The sequence below is a fragment of the Heterodontus francisci genome, chromosome 7, assembly GCF_036365525.1.
Source record: "Heterodontus francisci isolate sHetFra1 chromosome 7, sHetFra1.hap1, whole genome shotgun sequence".
NCBI classification, from domain to species: Eukaryota; Metazoa; Chordata; class Chondrichthyes; order Heterodontiformes; family Heterodontidae; genus Heterodontus; species Heterodontus francisci.
In genome coordinates, this window is record NC_090377.1 from 135,489,239 (window position 1) to 135,516,716 (window position 27,478).

Here is a 27,478-nt window from a genome sequence, read left to right on the forward strand (position 1 = left end):
TCCTCCCCCCCTCCCTCTCCCTCTTTCTCCCTCCCCCCTCCCTCTTTCCCCCTCCCTCTCCCTCTTTCTCCCTCCCCCCCTCCCTCTCCCTCTTTCTCCCTCCCCCCCCTCCCTCGCCCTCTTTCTCCCTCCCCCCCTCCTCGCCCTCTTTCTCCCTCCCCCCTCCCTCGCCCTCTTTCTCCCTCCCCCCCCTCCCTCTCCCTCTTTCTCCCTCCCCCCTCCCTCTCCCTCTTCTCCCTCCCCCCCCTCCCTCTCCCTCTTTCTCCCTCCCCCCCCTCCCTCTCCCTCTTTCTCCTCCGCCCCCTCCCTCTCCTCTTTCTCCCTCCCCCCCTCTCCCTCTCTCCCCCCCTCTCCCTCTCCCTCTTTCTCCCTCCCCCCCCTCACTCTCCCTTCCCTCCCTCTCCCCTCTCCCCCTCCCTCTTTCTCCCTCCCCCCCTCCCTCTCCGCTTTCTCCCCCCTCCCTCCTCTCCTCTCTCCCCCCTCCCTCTTTCTCCCTCCCCCCTCCCTCCCTCTCCCCCCTCCTCTCCCTCCCTCCCCCCTCCCTCTTTCTCCCTCCTCCCCCCTCCCTCTCCCTCTCCCCCCTCCCTCTCCTCCCTCCCCCCTCCCTCCCTCTTTCTCCCTCTCCCCCCTCCTCTCCCTCTTTCCTCTCCCCTCCCCTCCCTCTTTCTCCTCCCCCTCCCTCTCCCTCTTTCTCCCCCCCTCTCTCGCTCTCTCCCTTTCTCTCCCCCCCCCTCTCCCTCTTTCTCCCCGCTCCCTCTCCCTCTTTCTCCCCGCTCCCTCTCCCTCTTTCCCCTCTCCCTCTCCCTCCCCTCATCTCCCCTCCCCTCCCTCTTTCTCCCCCCTCCCCTCCCTCTTTCTTCCCCCCCTCCCTCTCCCTCTTTCTTCCCCCCCTCCCTCTCCCTCTTTCTTCCCCCCCTCTTTCTTCCTCCCCTCCCTCTCGCCCTCTTACCTCTCCCCCTCCTCTCCCTCTTTCTCCCTCCCCTCCCCCTCCCTCTTTCTCCTCCCCTCCCCCTCCCTCTTTCTCCCTCCCCTCCCCCTCCCTCTTTCTCCCTCCCCTCCCCTCCCTCCCCCCCTCCTCTCCCTCCCTCCCCCCCTCCCTCTCCCTCTTTCCCCTCCCTCTCCCTCTTTCCCCCCTCCCTCTCCCTCTTTCTCCCCCCTCCCTCTTTCTCCCCCCCTCCCTCTCCCTCTTCTCCCCCCCTCCCTCTCCTCTTTCTCCCCCCCTCCCTCTCCCTCTTTCTCCCCCCCTCCCTCTCCCTCTTTCTTCCCCCCTCCCTCTCCCTCTTTCTCCCCCCCTCCTCTCCCTCTTTCTCCCCCCCTCCTCTCCCTCTTTCTCCCCCCCTCCCTCTCCCTCTTTCTCCCCCCCTCCCTCTTTCTCCCCCCTCCCTCTTTCTCCCCCCCTCCCTCTCCTCTTTCTCCCCCCTCCCTCTCCCTCTTTCTCCCTCCCCCCCTCCCTCTCCCTCTTTCTCCCTCCCCCCTCCCTCTCCTCTCCCCCCTCCCTCTCCCTCCCTCCCCCCCTCCCTCTTTCTCCCCCCCCCCTCCCTCTCCCTCTCCCCCCTCCCTCTCCCTCCCTCCCCCCCTCCCTCCCTCTTTCTCCCTCTCCCCCCTCCCTCTCCCTCTTTCCCTCTCCCCCCTCCTCTCCCTCTTTCTCCCTCCCCCCCTCCCTCTCCCTCTTTCTCCCTCCCCCCCCTCCCTCCGCTCTTTCTCCCCCCACTTTCTCTCCCCCCCCCACTTCTCTCCCTCTTTCTCCCCGCTCCCTCTCCCTCTTTCTCCCCGCTCCCTCTCCCTCTTTCTCCCCCTCTCCCTCTCCCTCCCCTCTATCTCCCCCCTCCCCCTCCCTCTTTCTTCCCCCCCCTCCCCTCCCTCTTTCTTCCCCCCCTCCCTCTCCTCTTTCTTCCCCCCTCCCTCTCCTCTTTCTTCCCCCCTCTTTCTTCCTCCCCTCCCTCTCGCCCTCTACCTCTCCCCCCCTCCCTCTCCCTCTTTCTCCCTCCCCTCCCCCTCCCTCTTTCTCCTCCCCTCCCCCTCCCTCTTTCTCCCTCCCCTCCCCTCCCTCTTTCTCCCTCCCTCCCCCTCCCTCCCCCCCTCCCTCTCCCTCCTCCCCCCCTCCCTCTCCTCTTTCCCCCCCCTCTCCCTCTTCCCCCTCCCTCTCCCTCTTTCTCCCCCCTCCCTCTTTCTCCCCCCTCCCTCTTTCTCCCCCCCTCCTCTCCCTCTTTCTCCCCCCCTCCCTCTCCCTCTTTCTCCCCCCCTCCCTCTCCCTCTTTCTTCCCCCCTCCCTCTCCCTCTTTCTCCCCCCCTCCCTCTCCCTCTTTCTCCCCCCCTCCCTCTCCCTCTTTCTCCCCCCCTCCCTCTCCCTCTTTCTCCCCCCTCCCTCTCCCTCTTTCTCCCCCCCTCCCTCTTTCTCCCCCCCTCCCTCTTTCTCCCCCCCTCCCTCTCCCTCTTTCTCCCCCCTCCCTCTCCCTCTTTCTCCCTCCCCCCCTCCCTCTCCCTCTTTCTCCTCCCCCCCCTCCTCTCCCTCTTTCTCCCTCCCCCCCCTCCTCTCCCTCTTTCTCCCCCCCCCTCCCTATCCCTCTTTCTCCCCCCTCCCTATCCCTATTTCTCCCTCCCCCCCTCTCCCCCCTCCCTCTCCCTCTTTCTCCCTCTCCCCCCTCCCTCTCCCTCTTTCTCCCTCCCCCCCCTCCCTCTCCCTCTTTCTCCTCCCCCCCTCCTCTCCCTCTTTCTCCCTCCCCCCCTCCCTCTCCCTCTTTCTCCCTCCCCCCCTCCCTCTCCCTCTTTCTCCCTCCCCCCTCCTCTTTCCCCCTCCCTCTCCCTCTTTCTCCCTCCCCCCCTCCCTCTCCCTCTTTCTCCCTCCCCCCCCTCCCTCGCCCTCTTCTCCTCCCCCCTACCCCCCTCGCCCTCTTTCTCCCTCCCCCCCTCCCTCGCCCTCTTTCTCCCTCCCCCCCTCCCTCTCCCTCTTTCTCCCTCCCCCCCTCCCTCTCCCTCTTTCTCCCTCACCCCCCTCCTCTCCCTCTTCTCCCTCCCCCCCCTCCCTCTCCCTCTTTCTCCCTCCCCCCCTCCTCTCCCTCTTTCTCCCTCCCCCCCCTCCTCTCCCTCTTTCTCCCTCCCCCCCCTCCCTCTCCCTCTTTCTCCCTCCCCCCCTCCCTCTCCCTCTTTCTCCCTCCCCCCCTCTCCCTCTCTCCCCCCCTCTCCCTCTCCCTCTTTCTCCCTCCCCCCCCTCACTCTCCCTTCCCTCCCTCTCCCTCTCTCCCCCCCTCCCTCTTTCTCCCTCCCCCCCTCCCTCTCCCTCTTTCTCCCTCCCTTCCCTCCCTCTCCCTCTCTCCCCCCCTCCCTCTTTCTCCCTCCCCCCTCCCTCTCCCTCTTTCTCCCTCCCCCCCCTCCCTCTCCCTCCCTCCCCCCCTCCCTCCCTCTTTCTCCCTCTCCCCCCTCCCTCTCCCTCTTTCCCTCTCCCCCTCCCTCTCCCTCTTTCTCCCTCCCCCCCTCCCTCTTCTCCCTCCCCCCCCTCCCTCTCCCTCTTTCTCCCCCCCACTTTCTCTCCCCCCCCCACTTTCTCTCCCTCTTTCTCCCTCGCTCCCTCTCCCTCTTTCTCCCCGCTCCTCTCCCTCTTTCTCCCCCTCTCCCTCTCCCTTCCCCTCTCTCTCCCCCCTCCCCCTCCCTCTTTCTTCCCCCCCCTCCCCCTCCCTCTTTCTTCCCCCCCCTCCTCTCCCTCTTTCTTCCCCCCCTCCCTCTCCCTCTTTCTTCCCCCCCTCTTTCTTCCTCCCCTCCCTCTCGCCCTCTACCTCTCCCCCCCTCCCTCTCCCTCTTTCTCCCTCCCCTCCCCCTCCCTCTTTCTCCTCCCCTCCCCCTCCCTCTTTCTCCCTCCCCTCCCCCTCCCTCCCCCCTCCCTCTCCTCCCTCCCCCCTCCCTCTCCCTCTTTCCCCCCTCCCTCTCCCTCTTTCTCCCCCTCCCTCTCCCTCTTTCTCCCCCCTCCCTCTTTCTCCCCCCCTCCCTCTCCCTCTTTCTCCCCCCCTCCCTCTCCCTCTTTCTCCCCCCCTCCCTCTCCCTCTTTCTTCCCCCCTCCCTCTCCCTCTTTCTCCCCCCCTCCCTCTCCCTCTTTCTCCCCCCCTCCCTCTCCCTCTTTCTCCCCCCTCCCTCTTTCTCCCCCCTCCCTCTCCCTCTTTCTCCCCCCTCCCTCTCCCCCCTCTCCCCCCCCTCACTCTCCCTCTTTCTCCCCCCCTCCCTCCCAATTTCTCCCCGCTCCCTCCCAATTTCTCCCCGCTCCCTCTCCCTCCCCCCTCCCTCTCCCTCCCTCCCCCTCCCTCACCCCCCCCTCTCTCTCCCCCCTCCCCCTCCCTCTTTCTTCCCCCCCCTCCCTCTCCCTCTTTCTTCCCCCCCTCCCTCTCCCTCTTTCTTCCCCCCCCCCCCTCCCTCTTTCTTCCCCCCTCCCTCTCCCTCTTTCTTCCCCCCCCTCCCTCTCCCTCTTTCTTCCCCCCCCTCCCTCTCCCTCTTTCTTCCCCCCCTCCCTCTTTCTCCCCCCCTCCCTCTCTCCCTCCCAATTTCTCCCCGCTCCCTCTCCCTCCCCTCCCCCCCTCCCTCTCTCTCCCCCCTCCTCTCTCCCTCTTTCTTCCCCCCCCTCCCTCTGCCTCTTTCTTCCCCCCCTCCCTCTCCCTTCCCCCCCCTCCCTCTCCCTCTTTCTTCCCCCCCTCCCCCTCTTTCTTCCCCCCCCCTCCCTCTCCCTCTTTCTTCCCCCCCTCCCTCTCCCTCTTTCTTCCCCCCCTCCCTCTCCCTCTTTCTTCCCCCCCTCCCTCTCCCTCTTTCTTCCCCCCTCCTCTCCCCCCCTCCCTCTTTCTCCCCCCCCTCCCTCTTTCTCCCCCCCTCCCTCTTTCTCCCCCCCTCCCTCTTTCTCCCCCCCTCCCTCTCTCCCTCTTTCTTCCCCCCCTCCCTCTCTCCCTCTTTCTCCCCCACTTCCCTCTCTCCCTCTTTCTCCCCCACTTCCCTCTCTCCCTCTTTCTCCCCCACTTCCCTCTCCCTCTTTCTCCCCCCCTCCCTCTCCCTCTTTCTCCCCCCCTCCCTCTCCCTCTTTCTCCCCCCCTCCCTCTCCCTCTCCCTCTTTCTCCCCCCCCCCCTCTCCCTCTCCCTCTTTCTCCCCCCCCCCCTCTCCCTCTCCCTCTTTCTCCCCCCCCTCCCTCTCCCTCTTTCTCCCCCCCCTCCCTCTCCCTCTTTCTCCCCCCCCTCCCTCTCCCTCTTTCTCCCCCCCCTCCCTCTCCCTCTTTCTCCCCCCCCTCCCTCTCCCTCTTTCTCCCCCCCCTCCCTCTCCCTCTTTCTCCCCCCCCCTTTCTCTCCCTCTTTCTCCCCCCCCCTTTCTCTCCCTCTTTCTCCCCCCCCCCTTTCTCTCCCCCGCCCCCCGGCATCGCAACCGCTGGTCTCCCCGCGCTATTCTTCCCGGCCCCCGCGCTGCTCTCCCCGGCCCGCTCCACTCTCTCACTCCGGCCATTGTATTCTGCCACATGTTTGTTAGGTTTCATCTCTGTGATTCTTTGAGCAGCGCCATCTTTAGTCCTGGCAGCTGCTACAGTCGCAGGCTGTGACGTTTTCGTGGCACATGCTGTATCTGCGCATGTGCCAAAACAGCGCCACCTACCGATCGCGTTGTCAACAATTGCGGTCTTTAATTAATTATAGTTTGCAGCCTTCAAATACTACTACCGTTTGTAGCAAAGTATCGCCTGACATACTGTGACCAACAGTACAACAGATTTATCAGCACATCTTTAATAAACATTGCAGAGTACTTTGAGCAATAAGTACTTCTCCTCGGCTTCCTTTTCCTTTTAAAGCAACTGCAAATGATGACATAAATTAGGACTTACTTAGCAATTGGGTATTCCCACATGTATCCCCATCCACCATGAAGCTGTACACATTGGTTGGCTACATTATTCTGGAGCTCGGAAGCCCTATATGAAAAAAAAAGTGTATTATTCTTTGAAATCCAGAAATACCATTCATACAGTTGTCAATCTCATAAGATCATCTCATTACCAGAACATCAGCTTTACAGAATCACTTTTTTGCTCATTTTCTCCCACTGAGATACATTTCAATGGGTATGGGGTGACCTCCTGTATCCTGGTGTAAATGGCTCGTCTTCAAGTGTGAGCACAGACAGTGGTGCCAGCAGACAATTTGATCAGACCAGCTCCTGTCTGCACCCCGTATCAAAACATGCACATTTCCATGGGTGATTACTCACTCCCTAACCTTAATGTGCTCGAGCTGAGGGTATCACACACCACCACATCCCAGTTGCAATCAGCCAAATCAGCAGACCAGAAACTGAACCTGGGACCTTGTGATCTGTGAGATTCAATTACACCTTGGATTAAACATTTGACCTGCTGGGGAAACTCTCTGTCCTCAATGGATTACAGCGTACCTTTTTTTTCAAAGCTTCGAACAGATTTAAATATTCAGCAACATTACCACAAACTGAACAATAAAACAAAGGCAAGATCTTAGTTGCTAACAAGCCATCTTTTCAAAAATATTGCCACTGAAGAAGAGAGCAACTGCTGCAGGTGGAAAATTCTGTCTGCTCCAAAGTTATATAACCTTTTTCTCCGCCTTTTTTTGTGAGTTTTGTACTTGCCAAGGTGAGGGAGGTTGGTGCTGGGGGTGGAAAACTTTCCTTTTCATACAGCTGAGTGTCAGCGGCAAACACTCCCAGATCACGTACAGACTAAAGCTCCCTCTACTCTGCTCCAGAAAATTGCTTCAGCAACATCACACACACATGAACCAGTGGGACCATTTATTTTCCACAAGCTGGCCCGTTACTTCTCAAAGAAATTACCAATTTATTACCACTTAAGTGCTGTGGGCCCATACTCTTGGCTACACTACTTCTCATCTATATCAAAGTGTAGATTACTTTTTAGAATTCATGTTTACATAGGAGGTGGTGGCGCAGTGGTAATGCCATTGAACTAGTCATTCAGAGGCACAGGCTAATGCCCTAGGGACACGGGTTCAAATCCCACCATGGCAGCTGGTGAAATTTATATTTAATTAATTAATAAAATTAATCAATAAATAAAACTGGATTTCAAAGCTAGTCTTAGTAATGGTGGCATGAAACTATCGATAGTTGTAAAAACCCATCTGGTTCACTAATGTCCTTTAGGGAAAGAAATCTGCTGTTCTTACCTGGTCTAACCTACGTAGACCCACAGCAATGTGGCTGACTCTTAAATGCCCTCTGAAATGGCCTAGCAAGCCACTCAATTGCCAAGGGCGATTAAAGATGGGCAACAAATCCTGGCCTTGCCAGTGACGCCCACATTCCATGAAAGAATAAATAAAATGACTTTTCTCTTGCTGAAAAGTAAATGTTGGATAAAGGAAGAGCTGTACTTCCTGAACCCAGTTCTGTGATTTGGGCAGGGTAGTGCAAGAGGTCTAAGAGCAAGTTACCTAGCTGACCTTGCGGTTGTGAAATAAGGTGTAGCACAAAGATGCTGGAAGAGGGAGAAAAATGGAGAGAGAGAAGAGGAGCAAAGCATGACCTTTGAAAAACCGTCTGGAAAGTTTAAAGAAAAACTGTACTTGCTAAGTGGAACTTTTTAAAAAATGCACAGCACTGATCTGTCAGCCTTATAAGGGCTGGTCTATAGATTGCTCTTCAAATAATCTGGTGGAGGATTTTAAATAGTTACAGGCAAACCAAAAATAATCCAAAGAAAAATATTCCTACAGATGCTTCCTTATTTGTGTTAGACATTGAAACATCTTTGATGCGATTAATCATATTTTACAGCAAACATTCTTTAGGAGGGTTGGTACTTTGGCCGGTGAAAACCAAACTTGCCATTTCCTCAGAATTAGTTTCACATCTGATTATTGTATAAATAGTATTAAAAGTTAATCATTTGCATATTTAGTCAATCGTACGACGACTACATGAAACAAGTTTGAGTTTGGACAATTTCAATTCAGTTCCAAGTGGGCATGGGCCACAGCACAAAACTGCCCCAATGTAACATTAATTAGCATTAAATCAACAATCTTGCTCAGGGTTTGTTGTGGGAACAAGTGCAGTATCGGTTATCTTCTGAGGCATATCAGTGCAGAGCAGAGGGAGCTTTATTGTGTGTGTCATGTTAAACTTGACGTGGGAATGTTTGGCACCAAAATGTGGTGCTTGAAATGGAAATTGATGCATTCCCCAGTACCAATATTCCACAGAGAAGGGTAAAATAAAGTTGGAAACCGGCAGGGCTCGACACACTCTTGAAAGATTGCACAATCAGAACCCATTTAAAAACTGTCAAACAGTTTCAAACAATTCTGGACAGCATCCTTTCTGTCGCTATTTTATTTTATTCCATGTCTTTAAACAAAGTGAATGCTTTAATCTAAAAAAAAACTACACAAACTGCTGAACCAGAGGAGGTATAGAGTTGACAATATGAGGAACTAAACTGATTTAAGATCCCAGAATTAGATTGGATTATTGGCTAGTTCTATTGATGTTATAGCAGCTCCCACACATGTTCTCACTAACCTCTCCCAGCTATTTCTCCCTACATTACTGATAAATAGTTTTAAAAACTTCAATTATCAGCTATGTATTTATTTTTTTCTAAATCATTGCGGTGCAAAACACCTAGCTGTTGCATAGAAAGGTTCAGTAAAGGTTACTGCAGGAAACCATTTAGATACAATGGCCTTGAGACACTAAAAGCTCTTTATGGTTCCATAGTAACAAGATATGAGAGGCCTCTGTTTAAACAAGCAGCTTTTAACTATTATTTATTGGACTGTTATCCCAATAGTTCCCCTCCACCCCATTTTATGAATAGAAATAAAATAGATTAAAATAGAATACTACCTTATAAATAAGAGTTTGAATTACTAGTTTAATTTATATACAGTTCAGATTTCCCTTTAATCAAAGTGTTGTCTTTGCCTGGGCCAGATTTGTCTCCTTTTTTAAGTATCAGTACTACACTGGCTTCTACTAGTGAGAATACATGGAAAAGGAGAGGAGTGCCAGGAACCCTGACAGTGCCCCACAGATTTCCTCCCTGTTACATGCTATTTGGCTAAGCAGATTTTGTTCATCTTCAATGCTTTTATCTCATCAACTATTTCAATCAGATACTCACTATAATGCAAAAATTGCTCAACAAGTTGTTTTCCTCTTTAAATGAGTCTTTGTAGAAAACATTTATTAATATCTATTTTATATTTTCCTATTCACCAGCACTTTTACCTTTTAAAATACTAGTTTATTTTCCAAATGCTGTTGTACTGCATGGTATTGGAAGAATGTTTTAATAATGAGTTTCACAGCTTTTTGTTAGGTTTTTCTCAAAGGCTGTGTTTGCGCTTCTAATATCTCTTGAGTTTACAAAGCATAACATAGTATTTACAGCACAGAAATAGGCTATTTGGCCTAACTGGTCCATGCCAATGTTAATGCTCCACATGAACTTCCTCTGAACCCTCTTCATCTAAGGCCATCAACATATCCTATTCCTTTCTCCCTCATGTGCTTATCTAGTTTCTCCTTAAATGCATCAACGCTATTTGCCTCCACTACTCCCTGTGGTAGCGGGTTCCACATTCTATCCACTCTCCGGTTAAAGAAGTATCTCCTGAATTCGCTATTAAATTTATCAGTGACTATCTTATATTAATTGCTCCTAATTCTGGTCTCACTTGATAGACCTTCTCTCCATCTACCCCATGAAAACATTTCATAATCTTCGAGACCTCTATCAGGTCACTGCTCAGTCTTCTTTTTCCTGGAGAAAAGATCTTTATTGCTAGTTCTGATATCATTCCTGTAAAGCTTTTTTGCACCTTCAATTTGCACCTTTTGTAGGGCAATTAGGGATGGGCAATAAATGCTGGCCTGGCCAGCGACGCCCACATCCCATGAATGAATTTAAAATAAATATCCTTTTTATAATAGAGACCAGAACATACTTCAGTTAATTATCGCACTATTCTGAGCTCTTTCCTTATTTCCTTGGTAGTCTTTCAATAATGTTCTTTATTGCATTTCAATGTTGTTCCTGGCCAACCTTCCTCCTTTGACCAACCAGATCAAAACAAAAGAGATTAACTGGTTCTTTGCTGTTTATGGGTTGTTGCTTTGTGTAAAATGGCTGCTTACATGACAGCAAAGTGACACCTACAACCAGTTCAGCTTCAATTCCTAGGCACATTGAATACAACTTTTGAAAAACATTCTCAAGACCACATTTTATAATAGTTTACTTCCATTCTCCAGTGTTTCTATTTGAGGCAGTTCAGGAAGCCCAATCTTTACACAAACAGAAAATGTATTTGTTGCAATTCAAAAAACAATTCATTTCATGACGTTCTCGAAATTTTTAGCAAGTGCCACAAAAGACAAAAAAAAATCTGAAGTGTATCTACGCATTCCTATACCTTAAAAAATCCTTTGAACCAGATAAAGAAGAAACATCACCTTCAGAGCTTAGATAATCCCTGAAATTCACATTTTGTATAACTTTGCAAATGCAGTTCTGTAAAACGTGACATACTGATGCTAAGTCGTTCCACATTTGGGAAATGGTAGTGCAACTACTGAATATTCGTTTGTCATAAGCTTTGACGGTACAATATATAGAAAAACATGAAAAAAATGTGAATGTCACAAATGAAGGCCAGGGCCTCTCATGCCCCATGATTGCGTGGCCCTGGAAATTGCCTCAAAGCTCAATTCCAGCTGCAGAATTTCTCTCCCCACAACATCAACTTTTCAACCCACCAGTTGCTGTGTTTGGGACTCACTCTGCACTCAGCATGCATTTATATAGGACCTTTAATATTGTAAAACATTCCAAGGCGTTTCACAGGAGCGTGATCAGATAAAATGCGACACCAAACCTTGTATGGAGATATTAGGGCAGGCGACCAAAACCTTGGTCAAAGAGGCATGCCTTATAGAGCATCTTAAAGTGGGAGAGAGAGATAGAGAGGCAGCAAGGTTTAGGGTGGGAATTCCAGAGTTTAGTGCCACCTGTAGGCACAGTGCCAATGGTGGGGAAAAGGAAATCAGAAATGCAGAAGAGGCCAGAATTGGAGTAATGCAGTTTTCATAAGAACTAGGAGACCACCATACAGCCCCTCAAGCCTGCTCCACCATTCAATACAATTACAGCTGATCTGCTGCTTCAATCCCCACTTTCCCGTCCACTCTCCATATCCCTCCATTCCCTGAAGGACCAAAAATCTATCTTAACCTTAAATATACTCAATAGTGGAGCATCCAAAAACGTCTGGGGTAGAGAATTCTAAAGATTCACGACCCTGAGTGAAGAAATTTCTTATCTCAGTCCTAAATAATCGACCCCTTATTCAGAGACTGTGTCCTGTGTTCTAGATTCCCCACCCAGAGGAAACAACCTCTCCCTGTCAAGCCCCTTCAGAATCTTGTGTGTTTCAATGAGATCACCTCTCATTCTTCCAAACACCAGAGTGTATAAGCCTAATTTCTTCAGCCACATCACAGGACAACCCTCTCACCCCAGGCACCAATCCAGTGCATCTTCGCTGTATCGCCTCCAATGCAAGGATTTCCTTCTTTAGATATGGAGATAAAACAGTACCCCAAGTATGGTCTCACCAAAGCCCTATACAGTTGTAGCAAGACTTACTTAATCTTGTCCTCCAGTTCCTTGCAATAAAGGCCAACATGCCTAATTTCTTTATGCTAACTTTGTTTTCCTTGTACAAGTACAGTATACCCAAGTCTCTCTGAACATCAACATTTACAAGCTTCACGCATTTTAAAAACATTGTATTTTTCTATTCTTACTACCAAAGTAAATAAACTCACACTTCCCCACATTATACTCCATCTGCCACCTTGTTGCCCACTCACTTAACCAGTCCATATCTCTTTGCAGCCTCTTTGTGTCCTCCTCAAAGCTTAAATTCTCACCTAGCTTTGTATCAGCAGCAAACTTAGATACATTACTCTCGATCTCTTCGACTAAGACATTAACATAGATTGTACCTAGCTGAGGCCCCAGCACTGATCCTTGTGATACTTCATTAGTTACAGCCTGCCAACTTGAAAATGCCGTTTATCCCTACTCCCTGCTTCCTGTCAATTAACTAATCTTCCATCCATGCCCAACTATAACAATATTACTCCCAACTCCATGAGCCCTGACCTTGTGTGTGGCACCTTATTGAATGCCTTTTGGAAATCCAAGTACACTACATCTACTGGCTCCCTTTTATCTACCCTACAAGTTACATCCTCAAAAAACTCTATAATAAATTTGTCAAGCACGATTTCCCTTTTGTAAAACCTTGTTGACATTGTCTGATCATATGATTTTCCAAGTGCATTGTGAAGACTTCCTCAATGATAGATTCCAGCATTTTCCTGATGACTCAAAAAGGGTAGGAGGTTAAAGAGATGGGAGCAGTGAAGCCAAGAAGGGATTTGAAAACTAGGATGAGAATTTTAAAACTTGGTGTTGCTGGACCAAAAGCTAATGTAGATCAGCAAGTACAGGGGTAATGGAAGAAAGGGATTTGGTGTGAGTTTGGATTCTGGCAGCAGAGCTTGGATGAAGCGGCACAGTGGTGCAGTGGTTAGCACTGCAGCCTCACAGCTCCAGGGAAACGGGTTCGATTCCGGGTACTGCCTGTGTGGAGTTTGAAAGTTCTCCCTGTGTCTGCGTGGGTTTTCTCCGGGTGCTCCGGTTTCCTCCCACAAGCCAAAAAAGACTTGCAGGTTGATAGGTAAATTGGCCATTATAAATTGTCACTAGTATAGGTAGGTGGTAGGGAAATATAGGGGCAGGTGGGGATGTTTGGTAGGAATATGGGATTAGTGTAGGATTAGTATAAATGGCTGGTTGATGTTCGGCACAGACTCGGTGGGCCGAAGGGCCTGTTTCAGTGCTGTATCTCTAATCTAATCTAAAAAAAAATCTTTACAGAGGATGGAGGATGAGAGGCCAACCAGGAGGATGTTGGAACAGTCAAGAGGATTTCAGCAGATGGGCTCAGGTGGATAAAGTAGGTGATTTTAGTGGTGGACAGGGCCTTTGATTAGGGGCATTTCAGTGCCGTAAGTGAGGCAGAAACCTTATTTGGGGTGTTCAAACATGGAGTTTTGGGAAAGATGGGAACATATTGGGGAGGTGACAGCACATTCAAGGACTTGAGAAAAGAGAGGTTGGAGATGGGGCAGTAATAGTTTGTAAGGGTAGAAGTCTTTTTCTTTTAAAGGAGTGAGGTGACGACGGCAGATTTGAAAGGGAATGGAACAGTACCAGAGGAAAGGCCACAATTTGCAATAATGGGGGAGATGGTGGCGCAGTGGTAATGTCCCTGAACTAGTAATCCAGAGGCCCAGGCCTAATGCCCTGGGGACATAGGTTCAAATCCCACCATAACAGCTAGTGGAATTTAAATTCAATTAATTACAAAAAAATCTGGAATTGAAAGCTAGTCTCAGTAATAGTACCATGAAAGTATCATCGATTGTCATAAAACCCATCTGGTTCACTAATGTCCTTTAGGGAAGGAAATCTGCCGTCCTCACCTGGTTTGGGCTACATATGACTCCAGACCCACAGCAATGTGGTTGACTCTTAACTACCCTCTGAAGTGGCTGAGCAAGCCACTCAGTCCAAGGGCAACTAGGGATGGGCAACAAATGTTGACCTTGCCAATGACGCACACATCCCATGAAAGAATAAAAAAAACAGCTAACACAGGGGCCAGGAAGGGATGCTGGGTGTTCAGCAATTTAGTGGGAACAGACTCGAGAGAGCAGGAGGTGGCTCTCATGGACGAGATAAGCTTGAGAGAGAGCAGGAGAAAAACTACAGAAAGATGAGGCTAGGGTGGGGGAAACTTTGGCTTGGTGAGTTAGGGTGGGATGAGGCAGAGGCAGTCAAATGGATGGTCTCAATCTTAGCGACAAAAAAGTCCATGAGCTCCTCGTACTTGTTGTTGGAGGTGAGTGTTCAGGGTGGAGTTGGTAGTGGAAGAGAGATGCTGAAGGTTATCTTTGCATTCCAGGATGTAGCTGGAGTGGTAAGCAGTTTTGGCAGGAGAGCAGCACCTGAAATTGCTTGACGTGGTCCAGCAAGATCTGGTGATGAATAGCTAAATGTCTTAGTCTACATCCCTTGGACCTAAGGGAGCAGAGATGGGGGCTATTCCAAGACAGCGATCAAGGTTAGAGAGAGTAAGGGCTTTACTGGAGTAAGGCCATCAAAGGTGGAACTGCAGATGTGATTGAGTAGATAGATAACAAGAAATATCATGGCACGTGGAGGGCCAAATGTTGCACAATTGGGCATTTGAAAGCGCTATTAGCATCATTTGTAATGCTATGGACTGCAGCTCATCATGTTCAGCGACAGTATCTCATGTGCAGTCAACAAGTAGAGCAGAGCCACAACATCACAGGTTGGGATATATGCATAAGAGGACCCAAGTTGCTGTTGGCCCCTTTTGAAATATCAGCCCCCAAGAGTTAAAATCTCTCCCACCCATTTTTTCCCATTGTCAGCTGGTTATTGTCTTTCTGTTTCATCCCTCAAAAATGTAAGCATACATTTTCTAATTGATAAATTAAGAAGATAAGAAATATGAGTAGACCACCCCTCGAGCCTGTTCTACCATTCAATATGATCATAGCTGATCTTAGGCTTCAACTCCACTTTCCCGCCATTTCCCTTGATTCCCTGAGATACCAAAAATCTGTCTATCTCTGCTTTACATATAGTCAACAATGGAGCATCCACAACCCTCTGGGTAGAGAAATCCAAAGATTCACAACCTGAGTGAACAAATTTCTCCTCATCTCAGTCATAAATGACTGACTCCTTATCCTGAGACTGTGCCTCTGTGTTCCAGCCAGGAGAAAAAAACTCTCAATTTCTACCCTGTCAAGCCCCTTTAGAATCCTGTGTGTTTGAATGAGATCACCTCTCATTCTTCTAAACTCCAGAGAATACATATCCAATTTACTTAGCCTATCACAGGACAACCCCTGATCCCAGGAACTAATCGAGTGAATGTTCGCTGTACCACCTCCAATGCAAGTATATCCTTCCTTGAATATAGAGACCAATACTGTGCACAGTACGACAGGCATGGTCTCACCAAAGCCCGGACAATTATAACAAGACTTCCTTATTCTTATAGAATCACAGAATGGTTACAGCACAGAAGGCAACCATTCGGCCCATCAAATCTATGCCAGCTCTCTGAGAGCAATTTAGCTCGTGCCACTACCCCACCCTTTCCCATAACTCTGCAAATCTTTTATCTTCAGTTAATTCCCTCTTATACTCCAATCTCCTTGCAATAAAGGCGAACATGCCATTTGCCTTCCTAATTGCTTGCTGGACCTGCATGCTAACTTTGTGTACCTTGTACAAGTAAATCCAACTCTCTGAATTTCACGGACTGTAAATTATCTACCATGAGATCACTATTAATGCGTTTGCTGACATTTACATTCTTGAAAAACAAATTTCCATAAAAATTACCTCAAAATACCCATGATTCATTACAGTTTCTAAAGTATATAAAAAAATTCAGACTCAATAATGGCTCAGTACAGATTTTTTTAACTCAATATATTCAACCAAAAGCAATGATTGATTAAAACAAGTCAATTCTCCATAAAAGTATGTTTCTATTCAGCAACAAAGAACCCATAAAAACACTTATTTTTCCCTATGTGCTGCATCCAAGGTTGCCAAGGGAAGTAAGGATGGAAATAGCAGAGGCTCTGGCCACAATCTTTTAAATTTCCTTTCTATATGGGAGTGGTGCCAGAGTACTGGAGGGTTGTAAATGTTACATCCCTGTTCAAAAAAGGGGAGAAAAATAAAACCAGTAACTACAAGTCAGTTAGCCTAAAGTCAGTGGTGGGGAAAATTTGAGAGAGAGAGAGACACAATAACAAAGAAAGGAAGTTATGCTAAACATTTATGAATCAGTGGTTAGGCCCCAGCTGGAGCACTGTGTCCAATTCTGGGCATCACACTTTTTGGAAGGATGTCAAGTCCTTGGAGAGACTGCAGAGCAGATTTATTAGAATAGTATTGGAGTATGAGGCACTTTAGTTACGTGGAGAAATTAGAGAAGTTGGAATTTTTCTCCTTAGAACAAAGGTCAACGGGAGACTTAATAGAGTTGTTCAAAGTCAGATGGCTTTTGATAGAGTAAATAAGGAGAAACTGCTTCCACTGGCAGAAGTATTGGTAACCAGATGACTCGGCTTTAAAGTAATTGGCAGAAAAACCAAAGGTGAGACCAAGAGTTTTTTTAGTGCATTGAGCTGTTATGATTTGGAATGAACTCTGTGAAAGGGTTATGGGAGCAGATTCAATAGGACCTTCCAAGAGGAAACTGGATAAATATTTGAAGGGGAGACAATTGCAAGGCTATGGGAAGGAGCAGGGAAGTGGGATCATTGGATAGTGCCTTCAAGAAGCCGTCACTGACACGATGGGCCATATAATTCTGTTTTTCCTAGAATCATAGAAACGTACAGCATGGAAGGAGACCAGTCGGCCCATTGTGTCTGTGCCGGCCAGCAAGTAGCCATCCAGCCTAATCCCACTTTCCAGCTCTTTGTCCGTAGCCCTGTAGGTTATCGCACTTCAAGTGCATAGCCAAGTATTTTTTAAATGTTATGAACGTTTCTGCCTCCACCACCTTTTCAGGCAGTGAGTTCCAGATCTCCACCACTCTCTGGGTGAAAAAATTCCCCCTGAATCTCCGCTAAACCTCCTACCTCTTACCCTAAATCTATGACCCCTCAACCAAGGGAAATAGGGCCTTCCACCCACTCCATCTAGACCCCTCAATTTTTATACACTTCAATTAGGTCTCCTCTCAGCCTCCTCTGTTCCAAAGAAAACAATCCTAGCCTATCCAATCATTCCTCATAACTAAAAATCTCCAGTCCCGGCAACATCCTTGTAAATCCCCTCTGTACCCTCTCGAGTGCAATGACCAGAACTGCAAGCAACACTCCAGCTGTGACCTAATTATTCTATTATACAGTTCCAGCATAACCTCCCAACTCTTACACTCTATGCCTCGGCTAATAAGGGCTGGTATTCCATATGCCTTTTTGACCACCTTGTCTACCCATCCAGCCACCGTCAGGGATCTGTGGACATGCACTCCAAGGTCCCTCTGTTCTTCTACACTTCTTAGTATCCTACCATTTATTGTGCATTCTCTTGCCTTGTGAGGAACACAACTGTAATGTATTTATGTAAATTTATCACTTTGCTGAAATAGTAGCTTTGGGAATTCAATCTCCAGTTTCTTTCTAAATCTCAAGAAACTGAAATCATTACAGGACAAGGAAACACATCCTTCAAATCCTGTTGATGCCCAAATGGTAAATAAGTGGTAAAAGGAGGCATAGGGCCAATTAGGGAGCAAAAAGGGGATTTACACATGGAGGCAGGAGGCATAGCTGAGGTATTAAATGAATACTTTGCATCTGTTTTTACCAAGGAAGACGATGCTACCCAAGCCAAGGTGAAAGAGGAGGTAATTAATACACTAGAAAGATTTAAAATTGATAAACATGAGGTATTAGATAGGCTGTCTATACTTAAAGTTGTTAAAGCACCAGGATCGGAGGAGATGCATCCAAGGATACTGAAGGAAGTGAGAGTGGAAATTGCGGAGACACTGGCCATAATTTTCCACTCTTCCTTAGACTCAGGAGTGGTGCCAGAAGAGTGGAGAATTGAAAATGTTACACTCTTGTTCAAAAAAGGGTGTAAAGATAAGCCCAGCAACTACAGGCCAGTCAGTTTAACTTCGGTGTTGAGGAAACTTTCTGAAAGAATAACTCGGGACAAAATTAATAGTCACATGGACAAAGGTGGGTTAATTAAGGAAAGCCAGCACGGATTTGTTAAGAGAAAATAGTGTTTGACTAACTTGCTGAAGTTTTGAAGAGGTGACAGAGAGGGTTGATTAGGGAAATGCTGTTGACGTGGTGTACATGGACTTCCAAAAGGCATTTGATACAGTGCCACACAACAGACTTATGAGCAAAATTATCGCTCATGGAATATAAGGGACAATAGCAACATGGATACGAAATTGGCTGTGTGACAGGGAACAGAGAATAGTGATTAATGGATGTTTTTCAGGCTGGAGAAATGTTTGTAGTGGGGTTCCCCAGGGATCAGTGTTGCGCTTCCTGATGTATATTAATGACCCAGACCTTGGCGTACAGGGCACAATTTCAAAATTCGTGGATGATACGAAACTTGGAAGCATTGTGAACTGAGGAGGAGGATAGTGCAGAACTTCAAAAGGACATAAAACAAGTTGCTGGAATGGGCGGACAAGTGGCAGATGAAGTTCAATGCGCAGAAATGTGAAGTGATTCAGTTTGGTAGGAAGAACATGAAGAGACAATATTAAATAAGGGGTACAACTCTAAAGAGGGTGCAGGAGCAGAGGGACCTGGGGGTATGTGTGCATAAGTTATTGATGGTGGCAGGACAGGTTGAGAGCATGGTTAATAAAATAGACAGTATCGTGGGCTTTATTAATAGGGGCACAGGGTACAAGATCAAGGAAGTTATGTTGAATAAGAGCAAAATACTGCAGATGCTGGAACTCAAATGAGAACAGAAAGTGCTGGAAATACTCAGCAAGTCTGGCAGCATCTGTATAGAGAGAAACAGAGTTAATATTTCAAGTCGATGACCCGAGGTGCAAGAATAGGGGCATAGAGTACAAGAGCAAGGAGGTTATGCTGAACTTGAATAAGACACTAGTTCAGCCTTAGCTGGAGTATTGCGTCCAGTTCTGGCTGCCACACTTTAGGAAAGATGTAAAGGCATTAGAGAGTGCAGAAAAGATTCACGAGAATGCTTCCAGGAATGAGGAACGTCAGTTATGAAGATAGATTGGAGAAGTTGGGACTGTTTTCCTCGAACAGAAGGCTGAGAGGTGATTCAATAAAGGTATTCAAAATCATGAGGGGTCTGGGCAGAGTAGATAGGGAGAAACTGTTCCCACTTGTGAAAGGATCGAGACCGAGAGGGCACAGATTTAAGGTAACTGCCAAAGAAGCAATGGCGACATGAGGAAAAACTTTTTTCATGCAGCGAGTGGTTAAGCTCTGGAATGCACTGCCTGTGAGCGTGGTGGAGGCAGGTTCAATCGAGGCAGTCAAGAAGGAATTGGACTATTATCTGAAAAGAATGTACAGGATTATGGGGAGAAGGTTAGGGAGTGGCACTAAGTGAATTGCTAATTCGGAGAGCTGGTGCGGACACGATGGGCCGAACAGCCTCCTTCTGTGCTGTAACAATTCTGTGATTGCATGCCAGAACATTCTGAAAACATTGCATGCTCTGAATGCAGAGAAGTGACAAAGGTCAGCACTCCCTTAGTTTTGCATTGAAATGGCAGCCTAGATTAAGTGCTCAAATGTCTGGAACGAATCTTGAATCCGTGACCTTCTGACTCAGAAGTGAGAGAGCTACCACCTCAATGCATAAGTAACATTGTTGTCAGAGATATTTAGTATATTGGGATCAATTCTGTTACAAGAAATATCTTATTTAAGTCAATACTCTTCAATGTCATGTGATAACAGTACTTCTGTGACTAACTGTTCCCCCTACCAGTCACAGAACTGTAACTATCTAATTCAAAATAACCTCCTGACATAACCCAAGTTCTCAAGGACAAAGCTTGTAATCAAATATACCACTCGCTGCTTACACACAAGTTCAAGTAGACATGAAACAAAAATTTCTACACAACAATTTTTCCCACATTAGAACAGTGCCTACACTTCAAAAATAGTTATGAAAAGTTATGGAACTCCCTGGGATTGGTAAAGGTGCTATATAAATGAAAGCTCATTCTTTCTACCTTACAAATACTCTTTACAAGAATTCTGGTGGGCATTAAAAAAATTTATCGAGTGGTTCCATTGGAAGTTCACATGAGCACAATGACAATTCAGTAACTGGAGTGCTGACAGCATCATACTCTGAATATGGAAGTGGAAAGCCATTATATTTTTGCTGGAGTGTACGGCATACAGCATTAATTATTTATACTTCTATAAACACTGTTGGAAGTACACATAGAAATCAATGCAGCGCAAATACCAGTATTTGGCCATGGAAGCCGTAGCTGAATCCAGTCGTCGTTCCGTGTGCAACTGCAGGCAGCTGTCAATGAATGCTCTCCCCACGCAAGCCTGTGTCTTTATTTCTGCCAGCTTGTGCTGCACAGTCTAGAAGTGAAAGGAAGAGGAATCCTTACCACAATTTCCTGAGCATTCTGTTTCATGCCTAGATAGCAAATTGCAGTGGCATTTCCCATACTTCATTCTAAGATTTCTCACAAATGAAAGATGATCTTGGTGTCAGCAATTGTTGATCAACGTTAAAGTATTGTATGCTTCACTTAATTTATAAAATTGTTCATTATAATATTCAACAGATCTGCTCTAAAGTATCATCCATTTCTGTTGGCTTCAAGGCACCAGAAAATTTGGAACAGATAAGCAAATAAAAAGCAATGACTAATATTTTGGTTGTCAAGCTAAGGGCGTAACAATATGGCAAACATTTTTTGTCATGCTTTATCCTGTTATTCGCCCACCGCCCTCCTGGGCCAATTGTGGTGGAATGCTAGAATTGTCCTGGCAATGAACTTTCATTCTGTTACATCAACTCCTTTTGTGTTCATCACAGCTTTTGTGTTCGGGTTCAGATTCGGATTCAAGTCTGTCAGAACCATTTTCTTACACAGACATTAAAAATCCACCAGACTCGACCAATGACCTTGTGGGCAAAGGCTGTATAAACCAAAAGGTCCTGGATTTGTCTTCCGGTCAATGCAGAGTACCAAGGGCGACAGAATGGGAAGGGGGTAGGCAAAAATCAGCCAGTGGCCCTGCTCCTTATCACATTCCACAGCTGAAAGGTCTGTGTGGATGTTGTACAAGATTGAGCTCAGTGATGCTGTCCCCAATGGTGAAATAGCCTGCCAACACTCATCGTCAAGGTTCAAACTGAAAAACTGATCACTTGGGCAAGTTATTGGAGGGTTTCTGGCACCCAAGTAATCACTTAAAGAGTCGACGACCCCCTTTATGAGGAAGGATAAAAAAAATGCAGAAATAGGAAAAGAGCTATGGGAAAGCAACATCCCCTTTCTGAGGATGGGGAAGGAAGGAGGAAAAGAAAGGCTATTAATTTTATTTAGGCTGTTCACAAGTCTAAGGACCAATCTCTTACATAACCTTATAATACTATTCAACTTCTGTCACATTTGATGTCAACAACTGCAAAAGTTAAGTTATATCAGTATTGTGAAACTAGCCAGATTGTTAAATTATGTTAATTCATCAAGAGCAGAATTTTGGTGGCCAAATGGAGGTGGGAACTGAGCATGTCATTTCCTGACCCCAGCCACCGTGCTGGCTTCCCAGGGGTGAAGGCAGTACCTGGCAACCTGCCCAATTCTGAGCAATGCCCAATTAGGCCTGTAAACAAGCTGGTCAGTTCATTAAAGGCCAGTCTGCATTTTTCGTGGGATGGCATGGGATCCATGCTGGATCTGGAACAGGCCCAGTAGAAGAAGGTGGCAACACATCAGGGAAGCAGGCATGACCATGCCATCTGATGAGATGGGCTCATAAAGGTGTACACAGCTTAGAGGAACACGCAGCTATTAGCACACTGGTGCCAGCGGGTGAGCAGAGTTAGCGCAGCAAGTGGTCTGTGCGTTTTCAGTCGGTTGAAGGAGTCATACCTTCCAGGGATCGTGGGGCCATAATTAGGGGTACAGTAAGCATTGTGAGTGCAGCTGATCACCACCAAGGCAACAGCTGGTCATGGGATTAAGGTTCTCAGGAGATAGGGATGAGTAGCAGTGAGGATTAACATTCTCAGAAGCAGATGGAAAGCCCCGGGCATAAGGAGGGCAGAAGACAGGAACAAGGGGCAGGAAGGCAACAAAGGCTTTACCCCTCTGCAACTTGCCTAGTGGGAGGCATTTGATGATTATAAGAACTTGCATCTGACAGCAGATGCCTCTGCAGAGCTTAGGCTTCCCAATGTAGTTGAAGCTTTGGCATGCTGTCGGACCGGAAGAACTGCACTCCATCCTCTTCACTCTTACAGAATTCAAAATCCTTTCACCCTCTCCTACAGGTATTCCCATCTCTCCATCACCCACTTCCCTCATGTGGCGCCACCCTCAAGGTCAAGTGCCACCTCCTCCATTGCAGACAGGATGGCGAGCTGCGGCACTCCTCCTCCTGTATGAGGCTCCTCCCTAGCATTGTGCCCTTTTCTCCGACAAGGACGAAAGAGAGAGAGAAAAGATAATGCTGGCCTCTCTCTCCAATTCCAGCGGCTCCTTTAAATCAGATGTTGCATTTATCAGTGCTGCCAGCTCCTCAGGAAAAGGAACATATAAATTAGGAGCAGAAGTAGGCCATTTGGCCCCTCTAGCCTGCTCCGCCACTCAATAAAATTATAGCTGATCTGTTTGTGACTCGAATTCCACACTTCCATCTACCCCTGATAAACCTCAATTCCATTGCCTAACAAGAATCTATCTACTTCCGCCTTTAAAATATTCAATGACATCACCTCCACCACCTTCTGAGGCAGAGAGTTCCAAAGCCGCACAACCCAGAACCTAGTTCTGGACTTCCCCACAAGAGGAAACATCCTTTCCACATCCACCTTTTCAAGGCTATTCAGGATTTTATATACTTTAATCAAGGGAATACTAGGGATTTGGGCCTTGCTCCCAGGAGAGTAGTTACCTTGGGCATAATTTCTCCCATGTTCAGGAGCATGCTCAACTGGTGTGTCTGCTGATGGCTGCAGATCTGAAGCCTGTCATTTGGGTGTCATGTTGGACTCAGCTTACCAGAACAAAGGAAGTCACTGAACCTCTTGCACCCAGGTCCTCCTCACACGACTGCAGCTGCTCATATGCTCTGCCACCTCCAGCAGACTTGCTTGGTTTGGCTGGGTGGCCTTCTTTTGCCACTCTCTGGGAATAAGACACGACGCCTTTGTCACACGGCCTTCAGCATCACCTGGAAGGCGGCATCACTATAACTTGGGCCTGTTATGCCACAGGTGCCTTGGCTCTGCCTCTACTCCGCACTTCTGCCTATCATTGCGTTGCAGGACGGCTGTCACAAAAATGGCTGCCTTCATCCCTTTAAATTGGGCTTACACATTCAGCTTTCCACCTCTTACCCGTGCCTGCTGCCGCTAATTGGCCACCATTAGCCTCCAGTCAATTAGGGCAAACCTCCGGGAAAATTGCAACCCATGACTGCTTCCTCCTCAAAGTGGTGGCGGGACCCGGAAATGGTATGGATGTCAGGGACACAACCCCAAACAGAATATCCTGCCCCAAATCATTCATCTATACAAGCCTTTCATTTCATCTTACAATTTTTCTGAAAGACACTCACCTGCAAATCAGCAATAGATTTTCCAAAAGCCTTTCTCTGTTTCACATACTTTCTGGTTTCTTCAAACATGAATTCACAGTTGGCAAGGGCCATGGCTGCAATTAGCAACCGCTCCTTTAAACATATAGGGTTACACTTTATTTCAGACAGGAATAAAATGCAACAGAATCCATCATATTTAACCAGCCAATTTTAGTTGCATCTCACAAGCAGAACATTGCAATATAAACAGTACAGGTTAAAACAAATTATATTCTTCATGCATGGGGGAAATACAAATTTCACAGCAAGTTATACACGCAAATAACAATCTGATATAGGACACTGCAGCAAATCCATGTTTTTAAAAATCTTTCAAAAATGGCCATTAAGCTATTTCAGTAATCCCGTTATGTTACTTTTCCTGTTTTGCAATTTTGCTGGTATTTTCTCACTGCTGGGCTCGAAACTTCTTCATAATATCCCCACCCCTTCCAAAGATTTTAAAGGCTTGCAGTTTAACAAAAAGAAAGACTGGAACAAAATTACTATTTTATACCAATATTCTTCCCTCTCTTGAAGGCGCCAATTCTTGCTGGAGGGTGGCTCCATGGACACTGGTATCTCTGTAGTACCTTTCTGAAGTAGCCATTCATTAAACAGATCTAGACTAAGAGTGCGGGGGGCACCACAGCCAAGTCTATTTTCATTCAGTGCACATGCACAAACGTTCTAGTAGGGGGTCAATGGAGAGGAATGAAAACCCTGGCTGATTTTTCCTTCCCCCTTACAAGCCCAGCCCAAATTTAGTGCTGGCTAGTACAACTTGAGACTGAGAATGAAGCTGGTAATCTTCAGTCTTAGTATTTTGTACCCAGACGCCATCAGGTGAATTTACAAAAGAACATTAAAGGCTAGCACTAGTACAAGAGAAGGCAATGCAGACTAATAAAACACACGCCACCCCAAACCCTTCTCCAGCAGTTCAGTTAGAAGAGAAAAACTAAATATTTCTCCTGTTCGGGAAAATCTCTCTCCCCTTCAGCTTGCCATATTATAATTCCAACCAACATGGAAATTGGCACTTAGCAGTCAAAACTTCAGTCAGCAATTCTCACTGCAGATGGGCATGATTTCCATGCCTTCATTTAAACAATGAACAGCTAGCTCCACTCCATGGCCCAGTGGATAAAGGCATGACCGAGTGTAGTATTGAACTATACAGACCAGAGCGTGACAGGTTCACTCCCTGCTTTACATTGAGCTAGTCAGTCTCAATTAGGGCAGCAGTTGGGGTGTTATATTTAGTCTCAGTGCCTCAGGCTAGACAAGGTTGCCCTTCATAATTGCTAACCAACTGTTTGCATATGTGGAGAAGAGTAGGAGAATTGTGCTCAGCTATGATCCTTTCCATGATTGAATAGTATGTCTTAGTACACACATGAAAAATGGCCACAAGGGAAAGATGCCAGCTTGTTCCTTAGAATAAAGGGACAGGAATTACGAGATCATGAAACAAGTGATAATAAAAATCCAGTCATTACCTGCGGAAGCTCAGACATAAGATAGTAGAATCCCTTATTAACCTCTCCTAGTAGAGCATCAGCTGGCAAGCGCACATCTTCAAAGAAGAGCTCAGCTGTATCCTTTCCATTCAAAAAGAACAAGAGCATTTTTGTCAGTCTAGGCAGTATAATTTACAGCTTCTTAATTTTTTCCATTACTTCAGTGAATATCAATAAAGGTCAGTGCTTACGCACAGTATGCAAAATACAACCAGAAGAGAGAAAAAAAAAAACTTGTGAAACCACAGTAGAATAAGTAGAAAATGTGCCACAAACATTCAACAAGCAGTTATTTTCTTTATTACATAACTATAATCAAAATATCTTCCAGTGAGTTATTAAACTGGAAAACTGAAGTTTCACAACAAATAGAAAGTCAAATTATATTATTGAATCGGTAAATTATAAATTGGAACTTGTCATGCTTAAACACTGCAGTACTCCGGTTAGAAAGCATCGTCATTCCTAATGTGGACTGTGAGACATGAGGGAGACTTTCAAGCTCCTGGAGATGACACAGAGAAGAGATATAAACTAATTCCTAGCATTAGTACTGAATTACAGTGAAATCTGTACAAATGGACAGTGTCAAAAAACAGACCCAAAGAACTTACACGGTAAAACGGTCAAGAGGCATCCTGAAAACACGGATGCAAATTACAAGCAGCCTTTAATTCACCAAGTCCTTTCACAACTTATAACATGGAATACAGTCAGTTACAAAGCTGTTGCATCTGGAACTTTCAGTGAGTCGGAACCTCTGATGTTTCCCTTGCAGCTTGCTTCCTTTCCCCTGAATTCCCATGTGGTCAGCGGAAGACAGCAGTGCATTTTGTGAAAGAAACAGCTTTTGTGGAATGGGGAGCTCTTCACTCAGCACATATTGCAACAAAGAAACCGATAGGGAGAAACTGTTTCTACTGGACGGAGAGTCAGTAACTAGAGGATACAGATTTAAGGCAATTGGCAATGGAATGAGAGTGGAGGTGAGGAGAATTTTTTTCCACATTGAGTTATAATGATCAGGAAGCCACAGACTAAAAGGGTGATGGGTGCAGTATCACAATACTAGGTCCAAAATAGCTTCATCCCTAATCAGTTCCACAAAGTATTGTTCCAGGAATCTGTCGCGAAAACATTCCACAAACTCATCTTCCAGACTATCTTTGCCAATTTGATTGGTCGAGTCTATATGAAGATTAAAGTCCCCCACAATTATTAGATTGCCTTTGTTATAAGCTCCAATTATTTCTTGCTTAATGCTCTGTCCAACAGTATCACTACTGTTAGGGGGCCTATAAACTACTCCCATCAGCATTTTCTGACCCTTGTTATTCCTAATCTCCACCCATAGATACTTTCTCACTACTGTCCTTATGTCATTCTTTACTAACAGGACTACTCCTCCTCTTTTGCCATTCTGTCTGTCTTTTCAAAATGTTGTGGACCCTGGAATATTTATTTCCCAACCTTGGTCACCTTGTAACCATGTCTCTGTAATGGCGATTAGATAAAAACCATTCATTTCTATTTGTGCCACTAGTTCATCTACCTTACTGCGAATGCTTCGCGCAATTAGATAAAGAGGCTTTAATTTTTTTTTTACTACTATAATTTGCATACACCATATTCGCTAATGCACTAGTATTGCTAAACTCTCTGTCCTTTCCTGTCTCACTCTGTTTGTCTTTACCCAGATCGGACACTCTTCGATTGTCTCGACTTCTGTCTTTAGATTTCTAAATCTCCCTTTACCCAAACCCTCCTTAACTACTGATCTCAGCCTTGAATATACTCAAAGACTGAGCAGCCACAGCCCTCTAAGATTCACAACCCTCAACAAAGAAATTTCTCATCTCTGTCTGAAATGGCCATCTCCCTATCCTGAGACTAAGCCCCCTAGTTCCAGACTGTCCAACCGGGGAAACAACCTCTCAGCATCTACCCTGTCCAGCCTTCTCAGAATTTTCTGTTTCAGTGAGTTCACCTTTCATTCTTCTAAGCTCCAGAGAGCATTCTACTCAATCTCTCCACTTAGGACAATCCTCTCATCCCAGGAATGAATATCGTGAACCTTCAGTGCACCCCTCAAAGGCAAGTATATCCTTCCTTATGTATGGAGACCAAAGTTGCACACTTTACTCCAGGTGTGGTCTCACCAAAGCCTTGTACAGTTACAGCAAGACTTCTTTACTCTTGTATTCCAACACCCTTGCAATAAAAGCCAACATACTGAGGAACAGAAAAGGGGCAATCACACTGCTGGGAGTATACTACAGACCCCCAGTCAAAGGGAAGGGCAGTAACAATAGGGTATTTCAACTACCCTAATATTAACTGGGATAAAATTTGCTGTAAAGGAGAACTTTTTTAGCCAGTACAGAGAAAGCCCAACACTTCAGGCAGTTCTGGACTTTGTGGGGTG

General features: G+C 46.9%; 1 protein-coding gene across 1 annotated transcript in view; it reads right to left on the reverse strand.

The window, feature by feature from the left end:
• The window catches only part of acadl (acyl-CoA dehydrogenase long chain), a gene marked incomplete at its 5' end in the record, with an annotated part of 159,340 nt that overhangs the window by 39,096 nt on the left and 92,766 nt on the right, over positions 1 to 27,478 (reverse strand). Inside the window, 4 exons of the mRNA XM_068036310.1 lie at positions 5,841 to 5,927; positions 20,166 to 20,293; positions 23,510 to 23,623; positions 25,033 to 25,134. Coding sequence (XP_067892411.1) covers positions 5,841 to 5,927; positions 20,166 to 20,293; positions 23,510 to 23,623; positions 25,033 to 25,134 — 431 coding nt within the window. The remainder of the gene's footprint in view (positions 1 to 5,840; positions 5,928 to 20,165; positions 20,294 to 23,509; positions 23,624 to 25,032; positions 25,135 to 27,478) is intronic.